We start from the raw sequence: 26,576 nt of genomic DNA, 5'->3' as shown, positions 1-26,576 counted from the left end.
TATTTTGAATGTTTTAATGGAACCACCACTTATGTTTTATACTTTTGCTCTTTGATTTGTAACAAAGTACAAGTTTAACTTAATGTTCCTCTTTGTTTACATAGGTATACAACCCAAACTACCATTAACTGGGCTGGTACTTTATTGTTTTTACGACTGGACCAGCAAAACCAAATCATTCATAATGCCTTTCACAATTCCTAGGACCAAGAACAAACAATTACTAGATAATGTACTTGTTAAGCAATACAGTATAAAGACAGAGAGTACAGTATTTAGTACTTCTTAATACCACTCTTTTTGCCGATTTTCATGTGTTAATCAATTTTTATTCCTTTTTTTAATTTTTTTAAAAAAATTTTATCCACCTTTGAGAGAGAGACACACACACACACAGAGTGCAAGTGGGGGAGGAGCAGAGAGAGAGAGGGAGACACAGAATCCAAAGCAGGCTCCAGGCTCTGAGGTGTCAGTGCAGAGCCTGACATGGGGCTTGAACTCGCGAGCTGAGAGATCATAACCGAGCTGAAGTCTGATGATTAGCCGACTGAGACACCCAGGCGCCCCAATTAATTTTTAACCTTGATTAAAATTTGGTTTTGGCATAATAATGTTATGGAAAAGAAACCATAATGCATATCCAGCTTTGTTTATTATACTACTTGTATCTACCACTATAAATAAATAAACGTATTCTGGTTACCAGAGTCCAGTAAATTATCATCATTTAGTTTCCCAAAAATGCAAGTTTCTGAACTTTTAAGAATATTACTTTTTTCATTTAAGCAACAAATATTAAGTGCTTACTATATGTAAGCATTATTTTAGGTCCTGTGCTATAAGATGATCAAGGCACATTCTTCCTTTCACAGATCTTGTATTTTCATGTAGGAAAAATATTTTTTTTAAAAAGCAAAGAATAGATGATGACAACACTATAAAGATAATATAACAAGAGAGTGTGATAAAGAAGACTCCTTTGATTGTCAAAAAAAAAGCCCCACTTAACCAAAGAGGTAACATTTAAGCCAAGACCTACATAAGAAGAAGCAGCAGCCAAAACTTTAAACTGCAAATCTCATTAAAATTATATACTTCCTGAAGTCTACTCATGGACAATGTTCCAATAAAATTTGTAAAAACTATCTAGTCGGTTGGTAAAGCACAGGAATAGATAATTTATGTAAGAGGAAAGGCAAAAGAAAATGATCACATGCTCTCTTCTTTGCTATTTCACAGATTCTCACTGCAACTTTTTTAAGTAGGCTTCATGCCCATCACTGAGCCCAATGTGGAGCTTGAACTCATGACCCTGAGATCAAGACCTGAGATGAGTCAGATGGTTAACTGACTGAGCCTCCCAGGCACTCACTCATTTAACATTTTTAAATTCAAACAATAGAGAAGGAGATACAGTAAAAAGAGGAAGAATAGTCTTGTTCCCATTACTTCCTTCTACTTTTCAGAGATACTTAGTGCTAACAGTCTGGAATTTGTTTTCCTTGATATTATTTACTTACCTACACAAACTCAAAACTTAGGAGGGGCACCTGGATGGCTCAGTCAGTTAAGTGTCCGACTTCAGCTCAGGTCATTATCTCCCAGTTCGTGAGTTTGAGCCATGGAAAGGGCTCTGTGCTGACAGCTTATAGCCTGGAGTCTGTTTCAGATTCCTTGTCTCCCTCTTTCTCTGCCCCTCCCCCACTTGTACTCTGTCTCTGAGTCTCTCAAAAATAAACGTTAAAAAAATTTTTTTTAATTAAAAAACTTAGTTTTGGCAGGATTCAAACAACATAAAAATATATAGAGCAAAGCTGAGAAGTCTCTCTTTACTCCTGTGAAGCTTCCTCTCTTCCCAAATGGTGACCATTGTTTTTAATGTTATATACCTGTGAGCCCTATCCATTTAAACATGTACACATATTTTAGGAGTTTTTGGTGTTTTTTTTTTTTTTTTTTAAGACAGAAGGGACCAACTTCATATTTGTCTTTTTCCAATGTTCTTCCTCACCATGCTGATTTATAGGACCGCCTCATTTTTTTCTAATAATAGGTGAGTTCAGCCCATTTATATTTATTATGATACCTTTTGGGTTTAGTTTTTGTTCCATTTTTGGTTTTATTGATTTTTTTGGTTTTTAAAAATTATTCACATTTAATTGTTTTACATTTGAGTATATATAAATTTGAAAGAGAGATATTTAAGGTTCAGTATGTCAAAATGGCTAAGAGCATACACTTTTCCCTTGGTTGAATCCTCTACCATGTGACTGCGCAAGTTGCTTATCCTTTCTGTCATATATCTATGAGTCATCTGTAAAATGGGGATAATGACAGTACTTACCTGTAAGGATTGGTATGAGAAGTAAGTGAGTTACTTGGGCTCCTGGGTGGCTCAGTTGGTTAAGCATCCCACTTCCGCCCAGGTCATGATCTCATGGTTTATGAGTTGAGCCCCCCCTCAGGCTCTCTGCTGTCAGCACAGAGCCCGCTCCAGATCCTCTGATCCCCTCTCTCTGCCTCTCCTCTGCTTATATGTGCATGCATCCTTTCTCTCTCTCAAAAATAAACATTTAAGGAATAGAAATAAAAATAAATAAAACGAGTTACTATTTATGAAGCACTTAAACAGTACTTTGAAATTTAAGTGCTATACCTGCCAATACCAACAATATTACTGATTATCACCTATTGCTAATAGCAACAATATTACTGATTATCCTTATTGTGGGGTCTCCCAAATGGATGGTGGGGGGCACCAAATATGGGGCAACCCGACTGGGTGGAAGCCAGCAGTGCAAAAGGTGAAAGAATTCATCCAAGGCAGAACAATGGAGACAGACGTTTATGAATACACTCACTGCAAGGAAGCTGCAGGCAGGATAGCAAAACAGAGACTGTCTGCCATGAGGCTGTGGTGGGGAGCCATAGTTTTAGGGCAGAGTGAGGGAGCCTGGGAACATATGTAATTTTCCCATTTTTGGTAATCTTAGGAACTGTGCCTGGTTGTAATTGGTCAGTTAGAGTCTAAGGCTATTACAAGGTGGTCTAATGGGCCTATGTGTTCAGCCAGGGGTCACTGTGGGCCCTTCTACCTTACTCAGGTTTCCATTATTTAAGTTGGTTGCCCAAAAGTGGTCTCTACCCTTATAACTTTATTTAATACTTAAACCTATACTTCCATGTTCTACACAGTATTTGTTAATTCCAGATATAAATAATGGTGGATATATTTACTCCCTTCTCTCCACCACTCAATTTTTGTTGATATTTTTTCATATGCTTATCTAAGAACCTTTAGGTATATTAGTATCTCTAGCCTGATATATTTGCTTTAAAAGAGATCTCTGACACTAACTGTGAAACTTGATTCACAGCAAAAAAGCTTTTACCATTCTATTAATTTTAAAAATTAGCTTTACATGCATTCTACAAATTTTCTAAAATGTTTATATAATCAAACCAATCCATCTCACCACATCCTTAACACACTGGAAGAAGGGTATGATTCAATTTTTTTAATGTTACATCTCCCCCCCCCCCCTTTTTTTGGTAGTTTTAAGTTTATATTTAAATTCCAGCTAGTTAACATACAGTGTAATATTAATTTCAGGTGTAGAATTTAGTGATTCATTACTTACATACAGCACTCACTACTCATCACAAGTGCCCTCCTCACTACCTATCACTCATTTTCCTGTCATTGGAGAACACTATAAAATAGTTTTTTATTAACCAGATTTCTAGAAACATTATTTTTTTCTCTACTGCTAATTGCTATTTTTTAAACCTAGAATTCTTTTATAAACATAGATCTAGTTCTAAAACCTACATTCCATTTTTACTTTTTTTATTAAAAAAATTTTTTTAATGTTTACTTATTTTTGAGAGCGAGTGAGTGGGGGAGGGACAAAGAGAGAGGGAGACACAGAAACTGAAGCAGGCTCCAGGCTCTGAGCTGCCAGCACAGAGCCCAAAGTAGGGCTTGAACCCATGAACCGTGAGGTCATGACCTGAACTGAAGTCTGGCACTTAACCAACCGAGCCACCCAGTTGCCCTACATTCCATTTTTAAAACCCCTTTTAAGTAGCTTTTACAAACTGTTGTTTTACTGTTTATACGTCTACAATGAACTTTTTCATTTACATTCCAATTATGTTTGTCATAACTTACACGATATCCTATTTGTAATGTAACCAATAGTGTGTTTAATTCACATATTAACTTAGTAACACTGTTATTATTTTTTTAGCCTTTTCATCCAGTTTTCTTTATTTCCTCCATTAATATTTTATTCTGTCCTTCAAGTATTTTTATTAAACATGTTACATGACTAATAAATTATTTAGTATTTGTGATAACTACTATGAATATGATTCCTTTTTCTTTTTTCTTAAACAGGATTTTTTGTAGATTTTTTTAAAATTAGAATTTATTTATTTAATTCAATTTAGTTAACATACTGTGCAGTATTGGTTTCAGGAGTAGAACCCAGTGATTCATCACTTATATACAACACCCAGCGCTCATCCCACAAGTGCCCTCCTTAATGCCCATCATCCACTTAGCCCAATCCCCCAACTACCTCTCCTTCAGCAACCCTGTTTATTCTCTGTATTTAAGAGTCTCTTGCGGAGTCTGGGTGGCTCAGTTAGTTGGGCATCCAGCTCCGGCATAGGTCATGATCTCATGGTTTGTGAGTTCAAGCCCCGCGTTGGGCTGACTGCTGAGCCTGGAGCCTGCTTCGGATTCTGTGTCGCATTCTCTCTCTGCCCCTCCCCCACTTGTGTGCACACACGCGCGCGCTCTCTCTCTCTCAAAAATAAATAAATGTAAAAAAAAAAAAGTCTCTTATGGTTTGTCTCCCTGTTTCTAATCTTATTTTTCCTTCTCTTCCCTATGTTCATCTGCTGTATTTCTTAAATTCCACATGAGTGAAATTGTATGATATTTGTCTTTCTCTGACTTATTTCACTTATCATAATACACTTAGGTCCCATCCATGATGTTGCCAAGGGCAAGATTTCATCCTTTCTGATTGCCAAGTAGTATTCCATTCTATATATACATTTACACCTCTTCTTTTTTTTTTAGTATTTATTTTTGAGAGAGACAGAGCGTGAGCAGGGGAGGGACAGAGAGAAAGGGAGACACAGAATCCAAAGAAGGTTCCAGCCTCTGAGCTGTCAGCACAGAGCCTGAGCGGGGCTCGAACCCATGAACCATGAGATCATGACCTGAGCTGAAGTTGGATGCTTAACCAACTGAGCCACCCAGGTGCCCTTACTACCTCTTCTTTATCCATTCATCAGTCAATGGACATTTAGGCTCTTTCCATAATTTGGCTATTGCTGATAGTGCTGCTATAAACATGGGGATGCATGTACCCCTTCAAATCAGCATTTTTGTATCCTTTGGATAAATACCCAGTAGTGCAATTGCTGGGTCATAAGGTAGTTCTGTTTTTAATTTCTTGAGGAACCTCCATACTGTTTTCCAGAATGGCTGCACCAGTTTGCATTCCCACCAACAGTGCAAAAGGGTTCCCCCTTCTCCGTATCCTTGCCAACATCTGTTGTTTCCTCAACTGTTAATTTTAGCCATTCGGACAGGTGTGAGGAGGTATTTCATTGTGCTATTGATCTGTATTTCTCTGATGATGAGTGATGTTGAGTATCTTTTCGTGTATCTGTTAGCCATATGGACTTCTTTAGAAAAATATCTATTCATGTCTTTTGTCCATCTTCACTGGATTATTTGTTTTTTGGGTGTTGAATTTGGTAAGTTCTTTTTTTCTTAATTTTTTAAAATTTACTTATTTTGAGAGAGACAGAGATAGCACAAGTGGTGGAGGGGCAGAGAGAGGGAAACAAAGAATCCCAAGCAGGCTCTGCACTGCCGCCTGGAGCCTGATGTGGTGCTCGAACTCACGAAACTGTGAGATCATGACCTGAGCCGAAACCAAGAATCAGATGCTTAACGGACTGAGCCACCCAGGCACCCTGAATTTGGCAAGTTCTTTATAGATTTTGGATACTAACACTTTATCCCGTATGTCATTTGCAAATACCTTCTCCCATTCCATCAGTTGCTTTTTAGTTTTGTTGATTGTTTCCTTTGCTGTGCAGAAGCTTTTTATCTAGCTGAGACCCCAATAGTTCATTTTTGCTTTTGTTTCCCTTGCCTCCGGAGATGTGTTTAGTAAAAAGTTGCTAAGGCCAATGTCAAAAAGATTGCTGCCCTCTAGGATTTTGGTGGTTTCCTGTCTCAAATTTAGGTCTTTCATCCATTTTGAGTTTGTGTATGGTGTAAGAAAGTGCTCCGGTTTCATTCTTCTGCATGTTGGTGTCCAGTTTTCCCAGAACCATTTACTGAAGAGACTTTCTTTTATCCACTGCATACTCTTTCCTCTATTGTGTTCAATTGATCTATGTGTCTTTTTTTGTGCTAGAACCAGTCTGGATGATTACAACTCTGTAATACAGTTTAAGTCCAGAGTTGTGATGACTCCAATTTTGGTTTTCTTTTTCAACATTACTTTGGCTATTCAGGGTCTTTTCTGGTTCCATACAAATTTTAGGATTGTTTGTTCTAGTTTTGTGACCAATGCTGGTGTTATTTTGATAGGCACTGAACTGAATGTGTAGACTGCTTTGGATAGTACAGACATTTTAACAATATTTGCTCTTCCAATCCATGAGCATGGAACGTTTTCCCATTTCTTTGTGTCTTCTTCAATTTCTTTCCTAAGCTTTTTTCCAGCAAACAGATCTTTTACCTCTTTGGTTAGTTTTATTCCTAGGTTATCTTCTGGGTTTTGTTGCAATTATAAATGGGATTGATTCCCTGATTTCTCTTTCTGTTGCCTCATTATTTGTGTATAGAAATGCAACAGATTTCTGTATGTTGATTTTATATCCTGTGACTTTGCTGAATTCACGTATCAGTTCTAGCAGTTTTTTGGTGGAGTCTTTCAGGTTTTTCCACAAAGAGTTGTCTGTGAAGAGTGAGAGTTTGACTTCTTTCCTGATTTCTTTTTGTTATCTGACTGCTGAGGTGAGGACTTTCAGTACTATGTTGAACAACAGTGGTGAGAGTGGACATCCCTGTCATGTTCCTGACCTTAGGGGGAAAGCTCTAGGTTTTTCCCCATTGAGGATGATATTAGTTGTGGGCCTTTCATTTATGGCTTTTATGATGTTGAGGTATGTTCCTTCGATCCCTACTTTCTTGATATTTTTTATCAAGAAAGGATGCTGCATTTTATCAAATGCTTTTTCTTTTCCTATTGAAAGGATCATATGGTTCTTATCTTTTCTTTTATTAATTTGGTGTATCACATAGATTTTTTGCAAATATTGAACCACCCCTGCAGCCCAGGAATAAATCCCACTTGATCATGGTATATATAATTATTTTAATATGCTGTTGGATTTGATCTAGTTGAGAATTTTTGCATCCAGTTTCATCAGAGATGTTGGCCTGTAATTCTCCTTTTAAGTGGGGTCTTTGGTTTCAGAATCAAGGCTATGCTGGCTTTATAGAATGGGTTTAGAAGCTTCCCTTCTATTTCTATTCTATTTTTAAAACCCCTTTCAAGCAGCTCTTAGAAAGTGTTGTTTTAGTGTTTAAATGTCTACAATGAGTTTTTCATTTACATCCTACTTATGTTTGCCATAACTTATAAAATCTCCTATTTGTAATGTAACCGATACTGTGTTCAATCCACATATTAACTTACTAACACTGGGTGCACCTGGATGGTTCAGTCAGTTAAGTGTCCAGCTTCAGCTCAAGTCGTGATCTTGCCATTCCCAAGTTCAAGCCCTATGTCGGGCTCTGTGCTGACAGTTTGGAGCCTAGAGCCTGTTTCAGATTGTGTGTCTCCCTCTCTCTTTCTGCCCCTCCTCCACTCACGTTTTCTGTGTCTCTCTTTCAAAAATAAAAATAAAAATTTTTTTTAACTTAGTAGCAGTGTTATTATTTTTTTAGCCTTTCCATCCAGTTTTATTTTCTCTATTAATATTTTATTCTATTCTTTAAATATTTTTATTAAACATGTTACATGATTACTATATTTAGTATTTGTGATAACTACTATGAATATGATTCCTTTTTCTTTAAAAAACATTTTTTTTATTTTTTTGAAAGAGAGACAGAGACAGAGCATGAACAGGGGAGGGGAAAAGAGAGAGAGAGGGAGACAAAGAATCCAAAGCAGGCTCTAGGCTCTGAGCTGTCAGCACAGAGCCAGACATGGGGCTCAAAATCACAAACTGTGAGATCGTGACCTGAGCCGAAATCAAGAGTCAGATGTTTAACCGACTGAACCACCCAGGCACCCAAGGATTCCTTTTTCTTTATTTTTTTAAAATTCTTTTTTAATGTTTATTTATGAGAGAGACAGAGACAGAATGCGAGTGGGTTAGGGGCAGAGAGAGAGGGAGACACAGAATCCAAAGCAGGCTCCAGGTTCCGAGCTGTCAGCATAGAGCCCGATCTGGGGCTCAAACTCACAAGCTGTGAGTTTGAGATCATGAGATCATGAGATCATGAGATCATGACCTGGGTCGAAGTCGGATGCTCAACGGACCAAGCCACCCAGGTGCCCCAGGATTCCTTTTTCTTTAGATGAATATTACTATATCATAAGAAAGCGTTTTATTCTAGATTTTTTCCATCAATACCATGACTTTTGTATTAGAACTGCTTTCCATGAATGAGCATATCAAATAGTTAGGGGAGACATTCCTCTGTAATGGAATATGCCTGTCTCCACAACAGCATTCTCTCCTTCCAGTTTCATACAGGCTGAGCCATATCAGAAAGCCAGGATCACAAGTCATAAAGTGAAAAAGTTCCATTCATGTTACCAACTTCCAGGATTATGCTTCTTAAACTAGTATCCTAAGGAATTTTACAAACTTGCCTTTAATTTTTTAAAATATTTATTTATTTTTGAATGGCAGAGACAGAATGCAAGTGGGGAAGGGGGTAGAGAGGGAGGGTGACAGAGAATCTGAATCAGGCTCTGCACTGACAGCAGAGACCCAATGCAGGGCTCAAACTCACAAACCGAGAGATCATGACCCAAGCCAAAGTTGGATGCTTAAATGACCAAGCCACCCAGGTGCCTCTACAAGCCTGCCTTTAAAACAGATTTCTCATTATACAGTTAAAACCTTGGTTTGCAAGCATAATTTGTTCCAGAAACATGCTTGTAATCCAAAGCACTCGTATATCAAAGCGAATTTCAAGAACCATTGGCTCAGCTGTGATCATGTGACATTTGGCATCACATACTACTTGTTGTAAGACATCGCTCACTTTTCAAGTTAAAACTAATTAGAAATGTTTGCTCATCTTGCAAAACACTTCCAGAACAAGTTACTTACGATCCAAGGTTTTACTGTATTTGATTAATATTTTTCCAAGATTTCTTTTTTTAAATGTTTATTCATTTTGAGAGAGAGCACACGCGTCCATGTGCTAGCGTTAAGTGGGGGAGGGGTGGGGGGAGAGGGAGGGAGGGAGAGAGAGAGAGAGAGAGAGAGAGGGAATATCCCAAGGAGGCTTCACACTGTCAGCACAGAGCTTGATGGGGGGCTGGAATTCACAAACCATGATATCATGACTGGAGCTAAAATTAAGAGTCAGACACTTAACTGACTGAACCACCCAGGTGCCCCCAAGATATCTTTTTTTTTTTTAATATTTATTTTTAAGGGAGAAAGAGAGTGAGGGGAAGGGACAGAGAGAGAGAATCTCAAGCAGGCTCTGCACCTTCAGCACTGAGCCTAACGTGGGGCTTGAACTCACAAACTGTGGATCATGACCTGAGCTGAAATCAGGAGTCAGATGCTTTAACCGACTGAGCCACCCAGGCGCCCCTTGACATATCTTTAATAGTACACCTAGTTTGGACAGAATATTTATCTGAAAATGAAAAAAAAAAAAAAAAAACCTAAAGAATATTAAAAAAAAATTGTACTAAATATATCCAATTACAAAATGATACCTTATAGAATTCTGCATGGAAAAACATACAGTAAAAACTTGGTTTGTGAGCATGATTTCATTCCAGAAACATGCTTATAATCCAAAGCACTTGTATATCGAAGCGAATTTCAAGAACCATTGGCTCAGTTGTGACCATGTGACATTTGGCATCACATACTACTCACATTGCAAGACAACAGTTGTTTATCAAGTTAAAATTTATTGGAAATGTTTGTCTTCTGGAACGCTCGCAGAACAAGTTACTCACAACCCAAGGTTTTACAGTATTTTTTTTTAATGTTTATTTATTTCCTGGGGGTGTGGGGGGACACAGAGAGCAGGATAGATTCCCAAGCAGGTTCCATGATCAGCATGGAGTGGGACATGGGCCTCAGTCCAATGACTGTGAGATCATGACCTAAGCCAGTATCAATGGTTACACACTTAACCAACTGAGCCATCCAGGTGCCCCCTGCATGGAAAAATATTAAATAAACGATATAAACATAAAATCTTAGTTTCTGTTGTAACATGTTTACAAATAGTATCTCAAAAGAACAATGTTACATATAGAACAGAGGAGAGATCCTGCAAACTTTTCTATAAAGAGTTAGATAGTAAATATTATAGACTTTGCTAGCTAAGAGGTGAACTCAAAGGTATTATGTAGGTATACAAAATCACAGTGTGCGTTGGTGGTATAGTGGTGAGCATAGCTGCCTTCCAAAATCACAAAAAAGAAAACTAATATTCACAAAATTTTACTGAGGAAATTCAAAATATGATAATAATAGGTAATCTTTTATAATATATGTCTATTAATGAAAAGACTGAATTTTTTTTTCTTGGGATTTTGTTTAAAGTGGGTTCAATGTTAATGCCCCATCACTAAATTGAGCACTAGCCTTTATCTGTACAAACTATTCATAGTTCATGGGCTATACAAAAGCAGGCAGGTTGGCCCATAAGCCATAGTTTGGTGACTCCTGGGCTAGAAAATCAAATAAATCATAGATATCTCACAAATGTCACAATAACGTCACAAATGCAAAGATACAACTATAAAATACTGTATTAAAACCATAAATTGTCCAATCTTATAAAATGATATAAATAAAATGTAAATACTGATTTTTATTTTTTGGAAGGGATCTTTTTTTTATGTTTATTTATTTTTGAGAGAGAGAGAGAGAAAGAGAACGAGCGGGAGAGAGGCAGAGAGAGGAGACACAGAATCTGAAGCAGACTCCAGACTCCAAGCTGTCAGCACAGAGCCTGACGTGGGGCTCAAATTCATGAACCGTGAGGTCTTGACCTGATCTGAAGTTGAACACTTAACTGACTGAGCCACCCAGGCACAACATAAATATTGATTTTAAAATAATTAAATATGTCACAAGGTACTCCTAAAATCAGTATTCCATCTAAAACAAACACTAATTATTTAATTAGCCATGTTGTGTCTGCTTTCTTAAAATTTATAGTTTAGTAGCTAACAGATGGAAAAAACCCACCACCATCATTGGTGACCACCAATGATGAATGGATAAACAAAATGTGGTGTATACATACAATGGAATATTATGCAGCCTTAGGAAGGAATGGAATTCTAACATGCTACAACATGGAGGACTTTGAGGACATTACATTACATTCACCTTGGCTAGGTGAAACAAGCCAGTCACAAAAAGACAAATACTGAATGATTCTACTTTTGTGAGGTACATAGAGCAGCCAGATTCATAAATAGAAAGGGGAATGGTAGTTACCAGAAGCTGGGGGGGACAGGGAAGGGGGCCAGGAATATTGTATAATGTATAGAGAGTTTCAGTTTTGTAAGATGAAGAATTCTATATATGGATGGTGGTACTGTTTGCACAACAGTATGACTGAACTTAATACCACTGAATGTACACTTAAAAACGGTTAAGATGGTAAATTTTATATGATGTGTACCACACATAAATCATTTTATATGATGATTTTACCACAATAAAAAAACTGGGAAAAAATGTAGAAATTGGAGTTGACAGTCTCTCTATAAAATTTTTCAGAAGTAAATTGATACTTTCTTTCCCTCTTGATAACTTTCTCAGTAAGGATAAGTAGTTCATTATCCTATTGTCTAAGAACAGAACTTAAAGCGTGTATTATTTATTCTCTTCAACAATATGCCATTGCATAATTTAAATATTTGAAGACCTCACTAAGGCCTTTAAATAGAATAATTTTTTTAATGTTCATTTATTTATTTTGAGAGAGAGTGAGTGAGCACAAGCAGGGTAGGGGAAGAGAGAGGGAGTGGGAATTCCAAGCAGGTTCTGTACTGTCAACGCAGAACCCGATGCAGGACTGGGACTGGACCTCAGCAATGTGAGATCAGGACCTCAACCTGAGCCACCCAGGTGCCACTTTAAATAGAATAATTTGAATAACAAATCACTTTAATTGGTTTTCCCCAACTTCTCACTTCCCCCATCTTGAGGATTAGTTTCAGAGAACCCAGCCTACCTGGGTTTTCTGCTTCCAGGTCTCATCTAGCTTCCATTAAAATGTCAGTTGGGCTCTGTTCTCTTCTGGAAGCTTGAATGGAGAAGAACCTGCTTCCAAGCTCACTCAGGTTGTTGGCAGAATTGATTTGTTTGCAGCTATCAGCCTAAGAGTTTCGATATTTTGCTGTTTGTTAGCCAGAGGCCAACCTCAGTTCCGAAGGGCTATCTATGGTTCCCTACAATACGGCTGTCTTCCATAGGAGTTCACAAAAGGGCAGCTTACTTCTTCAAGGCCAACAGGAGAGTGAGAATGTGCTAGCAAGATGGAATCTAAAATAAAACCTAATGTAACCATAGGAGTGTCATCCCATCAACTTTGCCATGTAACATAACATCATCAGAGACCATTTATTTTCTCTATAGTGGGGGAAAAGGATGGGGTTGATGTCTTCCTTTCTAGCATCCGTGGCATAAACAGCAATTAGCAGATTCCCCGTTAGTATTAAAAAAAAAAAAAAAAAAAAAAAAAAAGCAGGGGCCTGGGTGGCTCAGTTGGTTGAGCATCCAACTTCAGCTCAGGTCATGAGCTGGTGGGTTCATGAGCTCGAGCCTCATGTTGGGCTGACTGCTTCAGATCCTCTGTCGCCCTCTCTCTGCCCCTCACCTGCTCACACGTGCTATCTCTCTCAAAACTAAATAGGCATTTTTTTTAAAAAAGCAAAATTCCAATACTCAAATTTTACAATAAGGAGAAAAGTACTAAACTGCTCATTAGACATCCCATTTTTCTATACAATATTCTTTCTTAGTTGGTAAACAAAGGCAAATATACAAAAGTAAGTTCAAGGGAAGCAGGAAAAGACCTGAGAACAATAAACTCTTCAAATATTTTCTAAAGTACAATGTTTATTAGATGTCTAAGTCATTTAGTCATTTCTAATTTTCAACCCTATAGCAGAAAAGCTTTCCAAATCACTTTCATTCCATATAATATAGGCCTTAACAGTCAGCGCTCCAAATCTGGAACCAGCATACTCCTTGCTATATTAACCTGCCAGTAAGCTACAGAAAGCAAATCAAGAACACACAAAGCCTGCTATAAATTTGGTTATGGAGATTAGGGTTACACAGAACCTCTTAAGTCCAGTTTCAGTTCCAAGAACAATATTAATATTGATTTCTGGGACATTCTAAAACATAAGTCTTCTAAACAGGGCTAACTGGTATCCAATGCCATGAACAAATAAAGTCCAGAGTAGCAATAAGTCCAATTCACCAAAAGGAGGCATCATCTAGAGGCACATCTGATACTTAAAGACTTTATGTCAGGCTGGATTGACACCAGTGAGTTTCTGCAGAGACAGGACCCATTTTTTTTTAAGTATGTATAAAGCCAAACTGATACAAATGTTATCTATAGTTTTATAAAGCCAACACAAAAGGAAACATCAAAGTACTTCTACAAAAACACACTTCAACAAAAGTAGTTCTACTACAGCGCAGAAGAATGAAAAGTCTTTCCTAGAAATGAGCACTATTGCTAAAGTGGCACTCAGAGTCTATATACCATATAGTACTTTTATCTATCACTCTAATAGTTAAGCATTTAAACAATGCAATCCTAATTTTTCCTGGATTTTTATCCTCACAAAGTTAATCCATAAATAGGAAGTTTATCTGTTCATTTTGAGGGGTGGCTATCTATTTTAAGCAGTCATCTAAGGAAATATAACTGGTGGATTGTCTCATATCCTTATGTGAAACATTCAGCAAATAATCTAATCTCTTTTCAAACTTAGTTCTTCTTTTCCATGGGCATTAAAGAAAGTAATTAAGATTTTTAAAAGGTTTTTTAAATATTTACTTTGTTTGGGTACACTGTTCCTAAGAAATGGTTTTCTTTCTTTCTTTCTTTCTTTCTTTCTTTCTTTTCCCCTATGGTATAATACACAGAGCTTATTTAGATTTCACTTGTTTTACACATAGTCATTCCATGTACTTTTGTGGTCTAAAGTCATCACTTGGAGGTAGCAATGGAAAATAGCAGTGTCAGAAGACCTGGGTTCCTTCACTAGCTATGTGACCTTGAGTAAGCCACCTTAACCTATAAAAGGGGACTAGTATCTGGCCTACTATACACACATAGCAAATTGTTCAATTTATATAAAAATTGATCAACTGTTTTGATATATTTTAAGAGACATAGGAAAAGATTCTTCTTAAAAATATTTTCATAGGAAGGCTGCTGATGAAAAAAAGCACAGGCTTTACACTCAGGAGTCCTGTGTTTCTTGGATTCTAGCTCTGTTACTTATTAACGTATGATCCTAGGCAAATTAATTATTCTCCATGCTTTCAATTTCCTTGTATGCTTGACATAATCCCAACTCAGAGAATTGTTGTAGGGATTAAATGAGGTAATTCAATAATCACTCACTCAACATGTATTTATTTAGCAATCATTCTGCTTGGTGCAATACTAGTTAAAAAAGTCCCATGTGAAACACACACACACACACTGTGCTAGACTACTAGACTTCAGGGTTTCAAAAAAAAGTCAATGATACATTAAAGCAACATTATGGCAAAAACAAAACAAAACAAAACAAAAGAAACCTAACCTATTTTTTTGTTTTCACCTATGTACTTTTTTGGAACCAGTCATAGGAATCTGGTAAGTTTTTGTGAGTTGTTAGACAAATTTGCAAGACTGAATCCAAGCACAAAGAGTCAAGTCTGGATTCAGAAAATAATTCTGAACTAACAGAAAACACATTTCGAGTCTAGCTGTTCATGTGCCTGACAGGATAAACACAAGAAGGTCACAAAAAAGACAAAGGTTAGAACTGATGGCATTTACCACACAACATATAACTAATATAGGGCCTGGCATAGGGTAACTGCTTATAAATATTGGTTGAAAGAATCGAATTGAATCCCAATTCTGCCACTTTTACACCAAGTGACTCTGAGTAAGTTATCAACTTGTCTGAACCTTAGTTCTCTGTGAAATATAAATGTGTCTGTTTTATCTATCTCATAGGACAGTTGTTATCAAATGAAATCACATGAGAATGTATTGGCACTAACAAAACAATAATTATGACATATAATGACTACTGGTACTAATTAGCTCAGAAGCCTACTTGTAAGATGCTAATATGTAAGTACAAGGAAAGAGAGCATCAAAATCTACTGGGGAAAAAACCCCATATTTTCGAAAAATGTCATCTTTATTATGAAAGGAGCTGGTCACCGCTAAACTGGTGCTGTGCCTTTTCTAACCCGTAGGTTACAGCGGCAGGGTCTGCTGAGTGGCATCGTGCTTGACTGAATCCCCCAGTCGGCGCAGGCAGCAGTAAGATGCCGATTTGAGGGTCCCCACCTTCAGAACCACCATCCAGGCCCAAACAAGGCACTACCGGTAAGATGCCTTTGTAGTTAGCGGAGCGAGAAAACAACAGCACCGAGACAATTCCACCCTCCATAGGGGTAAAGGGACCGCCTGCCAGCCTAACTCACCCGGGTCGGCCAGAGCGCGCCCCCGCGTCTCCGGCCAAGCCCTGCGCCCCCAGTCCCTGCCTCCTGGCACGTACGCAGTGCTGAAGGCTGGGGGAGTGCGGCCTGGACCGGCTACTTACCCAATGGCCGTTCTTAGGGCGCCTGCTGTCCAGCTGGCCGAGCCTCCCGGCACTGTCCTTCCGGGGCTCCCAGAACTTGCCTTCGGTCGGAGCCCCAACTGCAGCGACTGCAACCTCTCCAGGCACGTAGGAGCAAGGGGGCGCAGAAAGCGAAGCCTACAGAGAGGGACGAGCCCGGGGCGGGGTAGCCGTTTAGCCACGCCCTTAACCCCTCCCCCGCTGTTCCCCACGAAGTCCTGGGAGGCAACGAGGTACCGATGGACGTAAGAAAGCTAGGACACAGGGCCCCGCCCCTGACCTCTTCCCGCCCTGCCGGGTCCAGACTACGCCGTGACTCCGTCACTGACCTCGGGGCGCTCCACCCACTTCTAGTTGGTGGGCGCGCACGCGCACTTGCCGGCTTCTTTTGACAGCTTTGGCCAAGTGAGAAGGGAGGGGAGCAGGAGGTGTCGCGAGAGTAGGCCTCCGCCTCGTAGGCGGTGTAACTATGGCGAGTCCGGGGATCGACACGGAGCAGGAGCCGCTCTTAGGCGACCGCACACCCGGAAGCAGGTGAGCGGATGTTGGGAGAAAGCCCCCTTATCTTCCTGCGCTATTGGGACTGGCCTCTTTCCTGGCGTCAGCCTTACGGAACGGAAAGATGGGTCTCAGGGCGGCGGGAGGCTGCGGCCGGTCGGGTGAGACAGGGAGATGTGCTCCTGCGCCTGAGAAAAGAGGTCCGCGGTGAGCCAGAGGGTTCTGGTGAAGCTGTCAGAGAAACTCAAACTGCCTTCATTCCAACAGTGTTGCAGCCTTTAAGTGTCTACATTCTGCATTCCTCTACAGAACTCATCACTTTACACGTCTCCCAGAAGTTCCGAAATGAGGGTTTTAATCGATGCTTGAAGATACCTCTCTTAGGTCGCCCTTTATCATTTCCAGTTATTTTAATCCTAGTTTATGGACAGCAATTTAGAATTGTTACAGTTTGTCTCTTACTCCGCAATTAAGAATTTTTGTTTTTAAGAAAATGGAATTAAGTATCATTATGTTTGAAGCCTAATTTATCAAGTAAATTAATGCGCAGTTAAGCTGTCAACCACCATGTTAATTTTTGCTCATTTGTCTCTAAAGCACCAAACATTTATTTTAACCACTTTGTTTGAAACTCTGGACAGTGTATCTCTCTGGTCCCCAGTTTACTAAACGGAATATAGGCATTGCAGATTACCTATATTTTAAATTGAGATCAATACAATTATTATCAATGTTGAAATGTGTCATAATAGAGTGATGTCCTCAGGGCCTATTGAGACATTTTGGACTATTTGCTTCTATATTAGTTTTTTTCTTCTACACTACTTTCTTACACTTTCTTATCAATTTATTCTGCACTTGCTACACTTTTAATGTTTTCTGTTTACTTTTTAGTTTTTCTGCCTATTCTGTTGGTGGCTGACTATTCCCCATAATGTTTTTATTATCTTTTGACAACTTTTGTTTTTGTTTCTGTCAGCAACCTCTCTTCTCCCAACTTTATTTTCAGACTTCTTGTTTGCTGCTATTTTGAAAACCATATCTAAGCTTAATAGAACTATGTGTAGTTAGAATATGGAAGCTATGACTAGGGCTAACAATCTGTCTTATTAGTCAAATGCACGTGTTTCAGTGCATAGATTGCCACATTTGGATTTCTCAAACTTCTGCTTCTTCCAGGTTCTTGGCTATCTTCCAGATAGATTCAGGATCTTTGAGTTAATGGTTAGATGTGGTCTTGCTATACATTCTGTCACTGTGTCCAAATTGCTTTTAAAAAAGGACTTACTTTTGGCTTTGATTATGTCCTTGTGATTGAGGCTCATTAAGGTGCATCTAAATTCAGATGTTCTGTCCATAAACAGTACCTGACTGAGATCCTAGATTTAGCATTTTAAAAATAAGATATTTTGAGAATAATTCAATAAGTATACCATCTTTAAAAATACAGTTGGATTCTCTAGTAAAGTGAAGAAATATGTAATGGACGGGCGGTATTCACTTTGAGTAAATTGTAGGAACTTCAGCCTGGTTCACCACCAACTTTTCCTCACTAGGAAGGTTAGTTTTAGTTTATTGGTCTGATGAGTCCTGGGTGGTCTCCACTAACTCTGTCTACAATGTTTGAGAGAACAGAGGTTGGCAAACTTTTTCTGTAAAGGTCCTGATGGTAAATATTTTAGGCTTTGTAGAACAAGAGGCAAAATCAAAGATACAGGTACTTAGATAGCAAGAAAGAAAACAAATTCTCACAAAAAAATTTGGTAATGAAATTTATAATAAATGAGTAAAATCTTTTTGTAATACAAATCAATGAGGAATAGATTTCAGGGGTGGCATTTTGCTTAACAGAGTTAAAAGTTAATGTTTTCTTTTAAAAAAATTTTTTTCTAATGTTTATTTTTGAGAGAAAGAGAGACAGCGTGTGAGTGGGGGAGGGCAGAGAGAGAGGGAAACACAGAATCCAAAGCAGACTCCAGGCTCTGAGCTGTCAGCACAGAACCTGATGCGGGGCTCGAACTCATGAACCGTGAGATCATGACCTGAAATGAAGTTGCACGCTTAACCGACTAAGCCACCCAGGCGCCCCAAAAGTTAATGTTTTCTATTAAGTTGATCACAAGTACTCACAAATATGTTCAAATAGTAACAACTATTCTTAGTTCACTGGTGATCTAGAAACAGGTGATAGGCTGGGTTTGGATTGAGGACTATAGTTTGCTGATCCCTTTCTTAGAATATCCTAAAATGTTACAGGTGCTTAAAATTTTTCTTTGCAACTCCAGCCTAATTTCTGTAATACAAATATTGCTATGACTTCTGGTCTTGTAGAGCATATCCTTATAGAACATTCTGAACTTATTTCTGTCTTCTAAATTCTGTAACAGAATTTAGTGAATGGTAATACCATTACACTATTCTGTCAGTGAGCACACACTTCTTTCTCTTATCTTCTTTGAATATAGGTTCTTTTTTGCTCTTCAGTAGTTCACAGATGCTCTCTCTAATAAATGTGTAATTTTATTTTCCCCCCAGTAAATCTAGAATCATTTTTTGAAAATAAAGTACTGCTATTTATCCAAGGCTCCTTGTATTAAATAATGATCTATTGAACCTAAATTTGGCACTTTATTTCTGTTAACTTTTATCTAACTTATTTTGGTGACCAATTCACTCCAGCATATCATGAATTCTTTCTAGTTTTTAAGTTACAGGCTTGATACACATATTATCATTTGATGTATTATAGTTTGAAATGAAAATGTTGAGCGGGACAAAACTCTAACATTATAATTTCACTTAAAGGAGAATCTCAAACGGAGAACTAATATCAGATGACAGCAGTAATAGTCGAAAGGAATCAAAAAGTTAAAGAAATTGCCTTGGAAGTGCAGCATTCATTCTTGTGCCTTTGAAATACAAGCCAGAAACCTTAGAAACTCAGTCTTAGCCATGTGACATGGTTGAATCATCAAAATTAACAAAATACAGTAAAAATTGAAACTTCATTGAAGAACAGCTATACTCTCCAATGTTCTTACTCTCTCTAACAAAGTAGAAAGATATACTTCTTCACTAAAATTATACTTTTTGAATTAAAAAGAAGGAAAAAGTAAATTTCTTTATTTTGAAAAATTTCAAATCCATAGAAAAGTTGAAAAAGTGGTACAATGAACACCTGTATACCCTGTGACTAACCATTAGCCTTGTTCACACTCCTCAAATCTCTATACACATACAGCTCTCTTTTGCCAAACTACTGAAAAGTAGGTTGCAGATATCATGACACTTTTATCCCAAGTATTTCAGTGTGTAGCCTGCATCTTCTCAAAATATAAACATTCTTTTATACAACTGCATCACTGTTATCATAGGTAAAAATATAATACTAATGCAGAATATCATGCAATATACAGTCTAAACTGAAGAATATTCATTTGTTCCAAAACTGTACTTTATAGCTATTGTTTTTTTTTAAAATAGGATCCAACTAATGGCCATGCATTATTATAGGTTTTTTATACTCTCTCAACCTGTAACTGTTCCCTGATCTTTTCTCTCTATTCTTCCCAACATTGAATCCTTTAACAAGTCTAGGTCAGTGTTCTGTAGAACATCTCACATTCTGGATGTTTGGCCTGTTTCTTCTTCTTTTTTTTAAATCTTTATTTTATTTATTTTTTTTTCAATATATGAAATTTATTGTCAAATTGGTTTCCATACAACACCCAGTGCTCATCCCAACAGGTGCCCTCCTCAATACCCATCACCCACCCTCCCCAAATCTTTATTTTAAATAGGTTTCATGCCCAACTTGGGGCTTGAACCACTGACCCTGAGATCAAAGTCCCATGCTCCACTGACTGAGCCAGCCAGGTGCCCTTGAACTGTTTCTTCTTTTTTTTCTTAATAGGAATATTTCATTTTTTCTATAATTTATTTATTTTTTATAATTTACATCCAAGTTAGTTAGCACATGGTGCTACAGTGATTTCAGGAGTAGATTCCTTAAGCCCCTTACCCACTGAACCCATCCCCCCTCCCACAACCCTTCCAGCAACCCTTTGTTTGTTTTCTGTATTTAAGAGTCTCTTATGTTTTGTCCCCCTCTCTGTTTTTATGTTATTTTTGCTTCCCTTCCCTTATGTTCATCTGTTTTATATCTTAAAGTCATCATATGAGTTGAGTCTTATGATATTTATCTTTCTCCGGCCAATTTCACTTAGTATAATACCCTTTAGTTCCATACACATTGCTGCAAATGGCAAGATTTAATTCTTTTTGGTTGCCGAGTAATACTCCATTGTATATATATACCACATCTTCTTTATCTACTCATTCATTGATGGACATTTGGGCTCTTTCCATACTTTGGCTATTGTTGATAGTGCTGCTGTAAACATTGGGGTGCATGTGTCCCTTCGAAACAGCACACCTGTATGCCATGGATAAATACCTGGTAGTGCAATTGCTGTGTCGTAGGGTAGTTCTATTTTTAATTTTTTGAAGAACCTCCATACTGTTTTCCAGAGTGGTTGCACCAGTTTGCATTCCCACCAGCAGTGCAAAAGATATCATCTCTCTCTGCATCCTCATCAACATCTGTTGTTGCCTGGAGTTGTAGCCATTCTGACAGGTGTGAGGTGGTATCTTATTATGGTTTTGATTTGTATTTCCCTGATGATGAGTGATGTTGAGCATCTTTTTGTGTGTCAGTTGGCCATCTGGATGTCTTCTTTGGAGAAGTGTCTATTCATGCCTTTTGCCCATTTCTTCACCTGATTATTTGTTTTGGGGGCGTTGATTTGAGAAGTTCTTTATAGATTTTGGATACTAACCCTTTATCTGATATGTCATTTGCAAATATCTTCTCCCATTCTGTCAGTTGCCTTTTAGTTTAGTTGATTGTTTCCTTCGATGTGCAGAAGCTTTTTACTTTGATGAGGTCCCAGTAATTCATTTTTGCTTTTGTTTCCCTTGCCTCTGGACACGTGTTAGATAAGTTGCTGTAGCCGAGGTCAAAGAGGTTTTTGCCTGCTTTCTCGCCTAGGATTTTGATGACTTCCTGTCTTATGTTTAGGTCTTTCATCCATTTTGACTTTATTTTTGTGTAGGGTGTAAGAAAGTGGTCCAGGTTCCTTTTTCTGCATGTCATTGTCCAGTTTTCCCAGCACCACTTGCTGAAGAGACTGTCTTTATTCCATTGAATATTCTTTCCTGCTTTGTCAAAGATTAGTTGGCCATACGTTTGTGGGTCCATTTCTGGGTTCTCTATTCTGTTCCATTGATTTGAGTGTCTGTTCTTATGCCAGTACCATACTGTCTTGATGATTACAGCTTTGTAATACATCTTGAAGTCCGGGATTGTGATGCCTCCAGCTTTGGTTTTCTTTTTCAAGATTGCTTTGGCTATTCGGGGTCTTTTCTGGTTCCATACAGATTTTAGGATTGTTTGTTCTAGCTCTGTGAAGAATGCTGGTGTTTATAGGTATTGCCTTAAATATGTAGATTGCTTTGGGTAGTATTGACGTAACAGTATTTGTTCTTCCTATCCAGAAGCATGGAATATTTTTCCATTTTTCTGTGTCTTCTTCAGTTTCTTTCATAAGCTTTCTATAGTTTTCAGTGTATAGATTTTTTTTTTTACCTCTTTGGTTAGATTTATTCCTAGGTATTTATGGTTTTTGGTGCAGTTGTAAATGGGATCAGTTCCTTGATTTCTCTTTCTGTTGCTTCATTATTGGTGTATAGGAATGCAACCAATTTCTGTATATTGATTTTGTATCCTGCTACTTTGCTGAATTCATGGATCAGTTCTAGCAGTTTTTTGGTGGAGTCTTTTGGACTTTCCATTTAGAGTAACATGTCATCTGTGAAGAGAGAAAATTTGACCTCCTGCTGGCCGATTTGGATGCCTTTTATTTCTTTGTATTGTCTGATTGCTGAGGCTAAGACTTCCGATACTATGTTGAATAACAGTGGTGAGAGTGGACCTCCCTGTCTTGCTCCTGACCTAAGGGGAAATGCTTTCAATTTTTCCCCATTGAGGATGATATTAGCGTTGGGTCTTTTGTATATGGCTTTTATGACCTCAAGGTATGATCCTTCTATCCCTACTTTCCTGAGGGTTTTTATCAAGAATGATGCTGTTTTTTTGTCAAATGCTTTCTCTGCATCTGTTCAGAGGATCATGTGATTATTGCCCTTTCTTTTATTGATGTGATGTTTCACATTAATTGTTTTGTGGATATTGAACCAGCCCTGCATGACAGGTAGAAATCTTACCTGGTCATGGTGAATAGTTTTTGTAATGTATTGTTGGATCTGGTTGGCTAGTATCTTGTTGCGGATTTTTGCATCCGTGTTCATCAGGGAAATTGGTCTATGTTCTCCTTTTTAGTGGGGTCTTTGTCTGGTTTTGGAATCAAGTAATGCTGGCTTCATGGAAAGAGTTTGGATGTTTTCCTTCCATTTCTATTTTTTGGAACAACTTCAAGAGAATAGGTGTTAACTCTTCTTTAAATGTTGGTAGAATTCCCCTGAAAAGCCATCTGGCCCTGGACTCTTGTTTTTTGGGAGATTTTTGATTAGTAATTCGATTTCTTTACTGGTTATGGGTCTGTTCAAGTTTTCTATTTCTTCCTATTTCAGTTTTAGTAATTTATGTTTCTAGGAATTTGTCCATTTCTTCCAGATTGCCAATTTTATTGGCATATAATTGCTTATAATATTCTCTTATTATTGTTTTTATTTCTGCTATGTTGGTTGTGATCTCTCCTCTTTCATTCTTGATTTTATTTATTTGGGTCCTTTTCTTTTTCTTTTTGATCAAATTGGGTGAGGGTTTGTCAATTTTTTAATTCTTTGAAATAATCATCTGTTCTACTGTTTTCTTGGTTTTGATAGCATTGATTTCTGCTCTGATCCTTATTATTTCCTATCTTATGCTGGTTTGGGGTTTTATTTGCTGTTCTTTTTCCAGCTCTTTAAGGTGTAAGGTTAAGTTGTCTACCTGTGACCTTTCTTCCTTCTTTGCAAAGGCCTGGATTGCCATATACTTCCCTCTTGTGACCGCCTTTGCTGTGTCCCAGAGGTTTTGGGTTGTGGTGTTATCATTTTCATTCACTTCTATGTACTTTTTAATTTCCTCTTTAACTTCTTTTATTTATTTAAAAAAAAATTTTTTTAACGTTTATTTATTTTTGAGACAGAGACAGAGCATGAACGGGAAAGGGTCAAAGAGAGAGAAGGAGACACAGAATCTGAAACAGGCTCCAGGCTCTGAGCCCTCAGCACAGAGCCCGGTGTGGGGTTCGAACTCATGGACCTTGAGATCATGACCTGAGCTGAAGTCGGACGCTCAACTGACTGAGCCACCTAGGTGCCCCAATTTCCTCTTTAACTTCTTGGTTAGCCCATTCATTCTTTAGTATGATGGTGTTTAGTCTCCAAGTATTCGTTATCTTTCCACATTTTTTCTTGTGGTTGATTTCGAGTTTCATAGAGTTGTCTGAAAATATGCACAGTATGATCTTGACCTTTTTGTACTTGTTGAGGGCTGATTTGTGTCCCAGTATGTGATCTATTCTTTAGAACATTCCATGTGCACTGGAGAAGAATGTGTATTCTGCTGCTTTAGGATGAAATGTTCTGAATATATCTGTTAAGTCCATCTGGTCCAGTGTGTCATTCAAAGCCATTGTTTCCTTGTTGATATTTTGATTGGATGATCTGTCCATTGCTGTGAGTGGGGTGTTGAAATCTCCTACTATTCTGGTAGTACTATCGATGAGTTTCTTTACGTTTGTGATTAATTGATTTATATATTTTGGTGCTTCACATTTGGAGCATAAATGTTTACAATTGTTAGATTTTCTTGGTGGATAGACCCCTTAATTATGATATAATACCTTTCTTCATCTCTTGTTACAGTCTTTATTTTAAAATCTGGACTGTCTGACATAAGTATGGCTACTCTGGCTTTCTTTTGGTGACCACTAGCATGATAGACAGTTCTCCATCCCCTTACTTTCAATCCTTAGGTGTCTTTAGGTCTAAATTGGGTCTCTTGCAAACAGCATATAGATGGATCTTGTTTTCTTATCCATTCTGTTACCCTGTGTCTTTTGATTGGAGCATTTAGTCCATTGACATTTACAGTGAGTACTGAGAGATAAAAATTTATTGCCATTATGTTGCCTGTAGATTTGGAGTTTCTGGTGGTGTTCTCCTGTCCCTTCTAGTCTTTGTTGCTTTTGGTCTTTTTTTTTTTCCCCCATCTTTTCTCCCTTCAGAGAGTCCCCCTTAAAATTTCTTGCAGAGATGGTTTATTGGTCACAAACTCCTTTAAGTTTTGTTTGTCTGGGAAACTTTTTATCTCTACTTCTATTTTGAATGACAGCCTTTCTGGATAAAGAATTCTTGGCTGCATATTTTTCCGATTCAGCACATCAAATATATCCTGCCATTCTTTTCTGGCCAAGTTTCTGTGGATAGGTCTGCTGCAAACCTGATCTGTCTTCCCTTGTAGGTTAAGGACTTTTTTTCCCTTGCTGCTTTCATGATTCTTTCCTTGCCTGAGTATTTTGTGAATTTGACTATGATATGCCTTGTTCATGGTTGGTTTTTGTCAAAACTAATGGGAGTCCTCTATGCTTCCTGGATTTTGATTTCTGTGTCTTTCCCCAGGTTAGGAACTTTTCCACTATGATTTGTTCACATAACTCTTCTACCCCTTTCTCTCTCTCTTCATCTGGGACCCCTATGATTCTGATGCTGTTCCTTTTTGATGAGTCACTGATTTCTCTAATTCTTAATCATGCTCTTTTGCCTTAGTCTCCTTCTTTTTTTCTGCATCATTGTTCTCCATAAATTTGTCCTCTGTATTGCTGATTTGCTGCTCTCCCTCATTCCATTCTTGCTGCTGTGGCATCCATTGGAGATTGCAGCTCAATTATAGCACTTTTTATTTCATCCTGACTAGCTTTTATCTATGCAGAAAGGGATTCTAATCTGCAACTCCAGCTAGTATTCTAATTATCGTGATTCTAAATTCTGGTTCAGACATCTTGCTTGTATCTGTGTTGATTAAGTCCCTGGCTGTCATTTCTCCCTGTTCTTTCTTTTGGGGTAAATTCCTTCATTTCATCATTTTGAAGGAAGAAAAAGAATTAATAAGGTAAAAAAATTAAAATTAAAAAATTAAAAGCAACACACAAAAATCAAATAAAGGTTGCTAGATCCTAGGTGTGTTCTGGTCTTGTTGCTAAAATGAGCTTGATAGATTAGAGAAAAAAGGGAAAGATAAAAGAAAAAAAAAGGAAAATGTTTGAAAATTTGAAAAAATGAATACAATGAAAGAATAAAATGAAATGATGGAAGTAAAAAAATAGAATTTGAAAAATTTACAAAAAAGGGGCGCCTGGGTGGCTCAGTCGGTTAGGCGGCCGACTTCGGCTCAGGTCATGATCTCGCGGTCTGTGGGTTCGAGCCCCGCGTCGGGCTCTGTGCTGACAGCTCAGAGCCTGGAGCCTGTTTCAGATTCTGTGTCTCCCTCTCTCTCTCTGACCCTCCCCCATTCATGCTGTGTCTCTCTCTGTCTCAAAAATAAATAAACGTTAAAAAAAATTTAAAAAAAGAAAAATTTACAAAAAAGTAAAAAAATATATAGAAAAAAATTAAAAATATTTTTGATAGAAATGGAGAATAAAAATAAATTTTTTTCTCTTTATATATTCAAGAATAAGAAAAGAAAGGAAAAAAAGTTGAATAGTTGGTTCAGCAAACAGACTGAAGTACGATTGAAATTACATCAGTTTCCCCTAGAAGTCAAACTATGAAGCATTTTATAGTCCATAAACTAAGCAGGTGGAGAGACTTGTGTTGTTTCTGGAGAGTGAGGTTGGTCCAGTTGGGCAGGGCTTGGTG

At 37.9% G+C, this 26,576-nt stretch overlaps 2 protein-coding genes across 4 annotated transcripts in view; one reads left to right on the top strand and one right to left on the bottom strand.

Moving 5' to 3' along the window:
* ABHD18 (abhydrolase domain containing 18) overlaps positions 1–16,454 on the bottom strand; it is a 44,544-nt gene extending 28,090 nt beyond the window's left edge. Inside the window, exon 1 of the mRNA XM_081795569.1 lies at positions 16,134–16,454. The gene's annotated coding sequence lies outside the window, so the exon portion shown is untranslated. The remainder of the gene's footprint in view (positions 1–16,133) is intronic.
* MFSD8 (major facilitator superfamily domain containing 8) overlaps positions 1–26,576 on the top strand; it is a 143,550-nt gene that overhangs the window by 56,149 nt on the left and 60,825 nt on the right. For all 3 annotated transcript variants that reach the window (XM_078445762.1, XM_078445761.2, XM_078445763.2), the window contains exons 2-3: positions 15,784–15,916; positions 16,506–16,685. In XM_078445762.1, coding sequence (XP_078301888.1) covers positions 16,621–16,685 — 65 coding nt within the window. In that variant the 5' untranslated portion in view covers positions 15,784–15,916; positions 16,506–16,620. The remainder of the gene's footprint in view (positions 1–15,783; positions 15,917–16,505; positions 16,686–26,576) is intronic.

The sequence above is a fragment of the Panthera onca genome, chromosome B1 (genome assembly GCF_046562875.1).
Source record: "Panthera onca isolate mPanOnc1 chromosome B1, mPanOnc1 haplotype 2, whole genome shotgun sequence".
Taxonomy (NCBI): domain Eukaryota; kingdom Metazoa; phylum Chordata; class Mammalia; order Carnivora; family Felidae; genus Panthera; species Panthera onca.
Note: the sequence above shows the minus strand (reverse complement) of the source record. Positions and strands in the feature narration are given on the sequence as shown.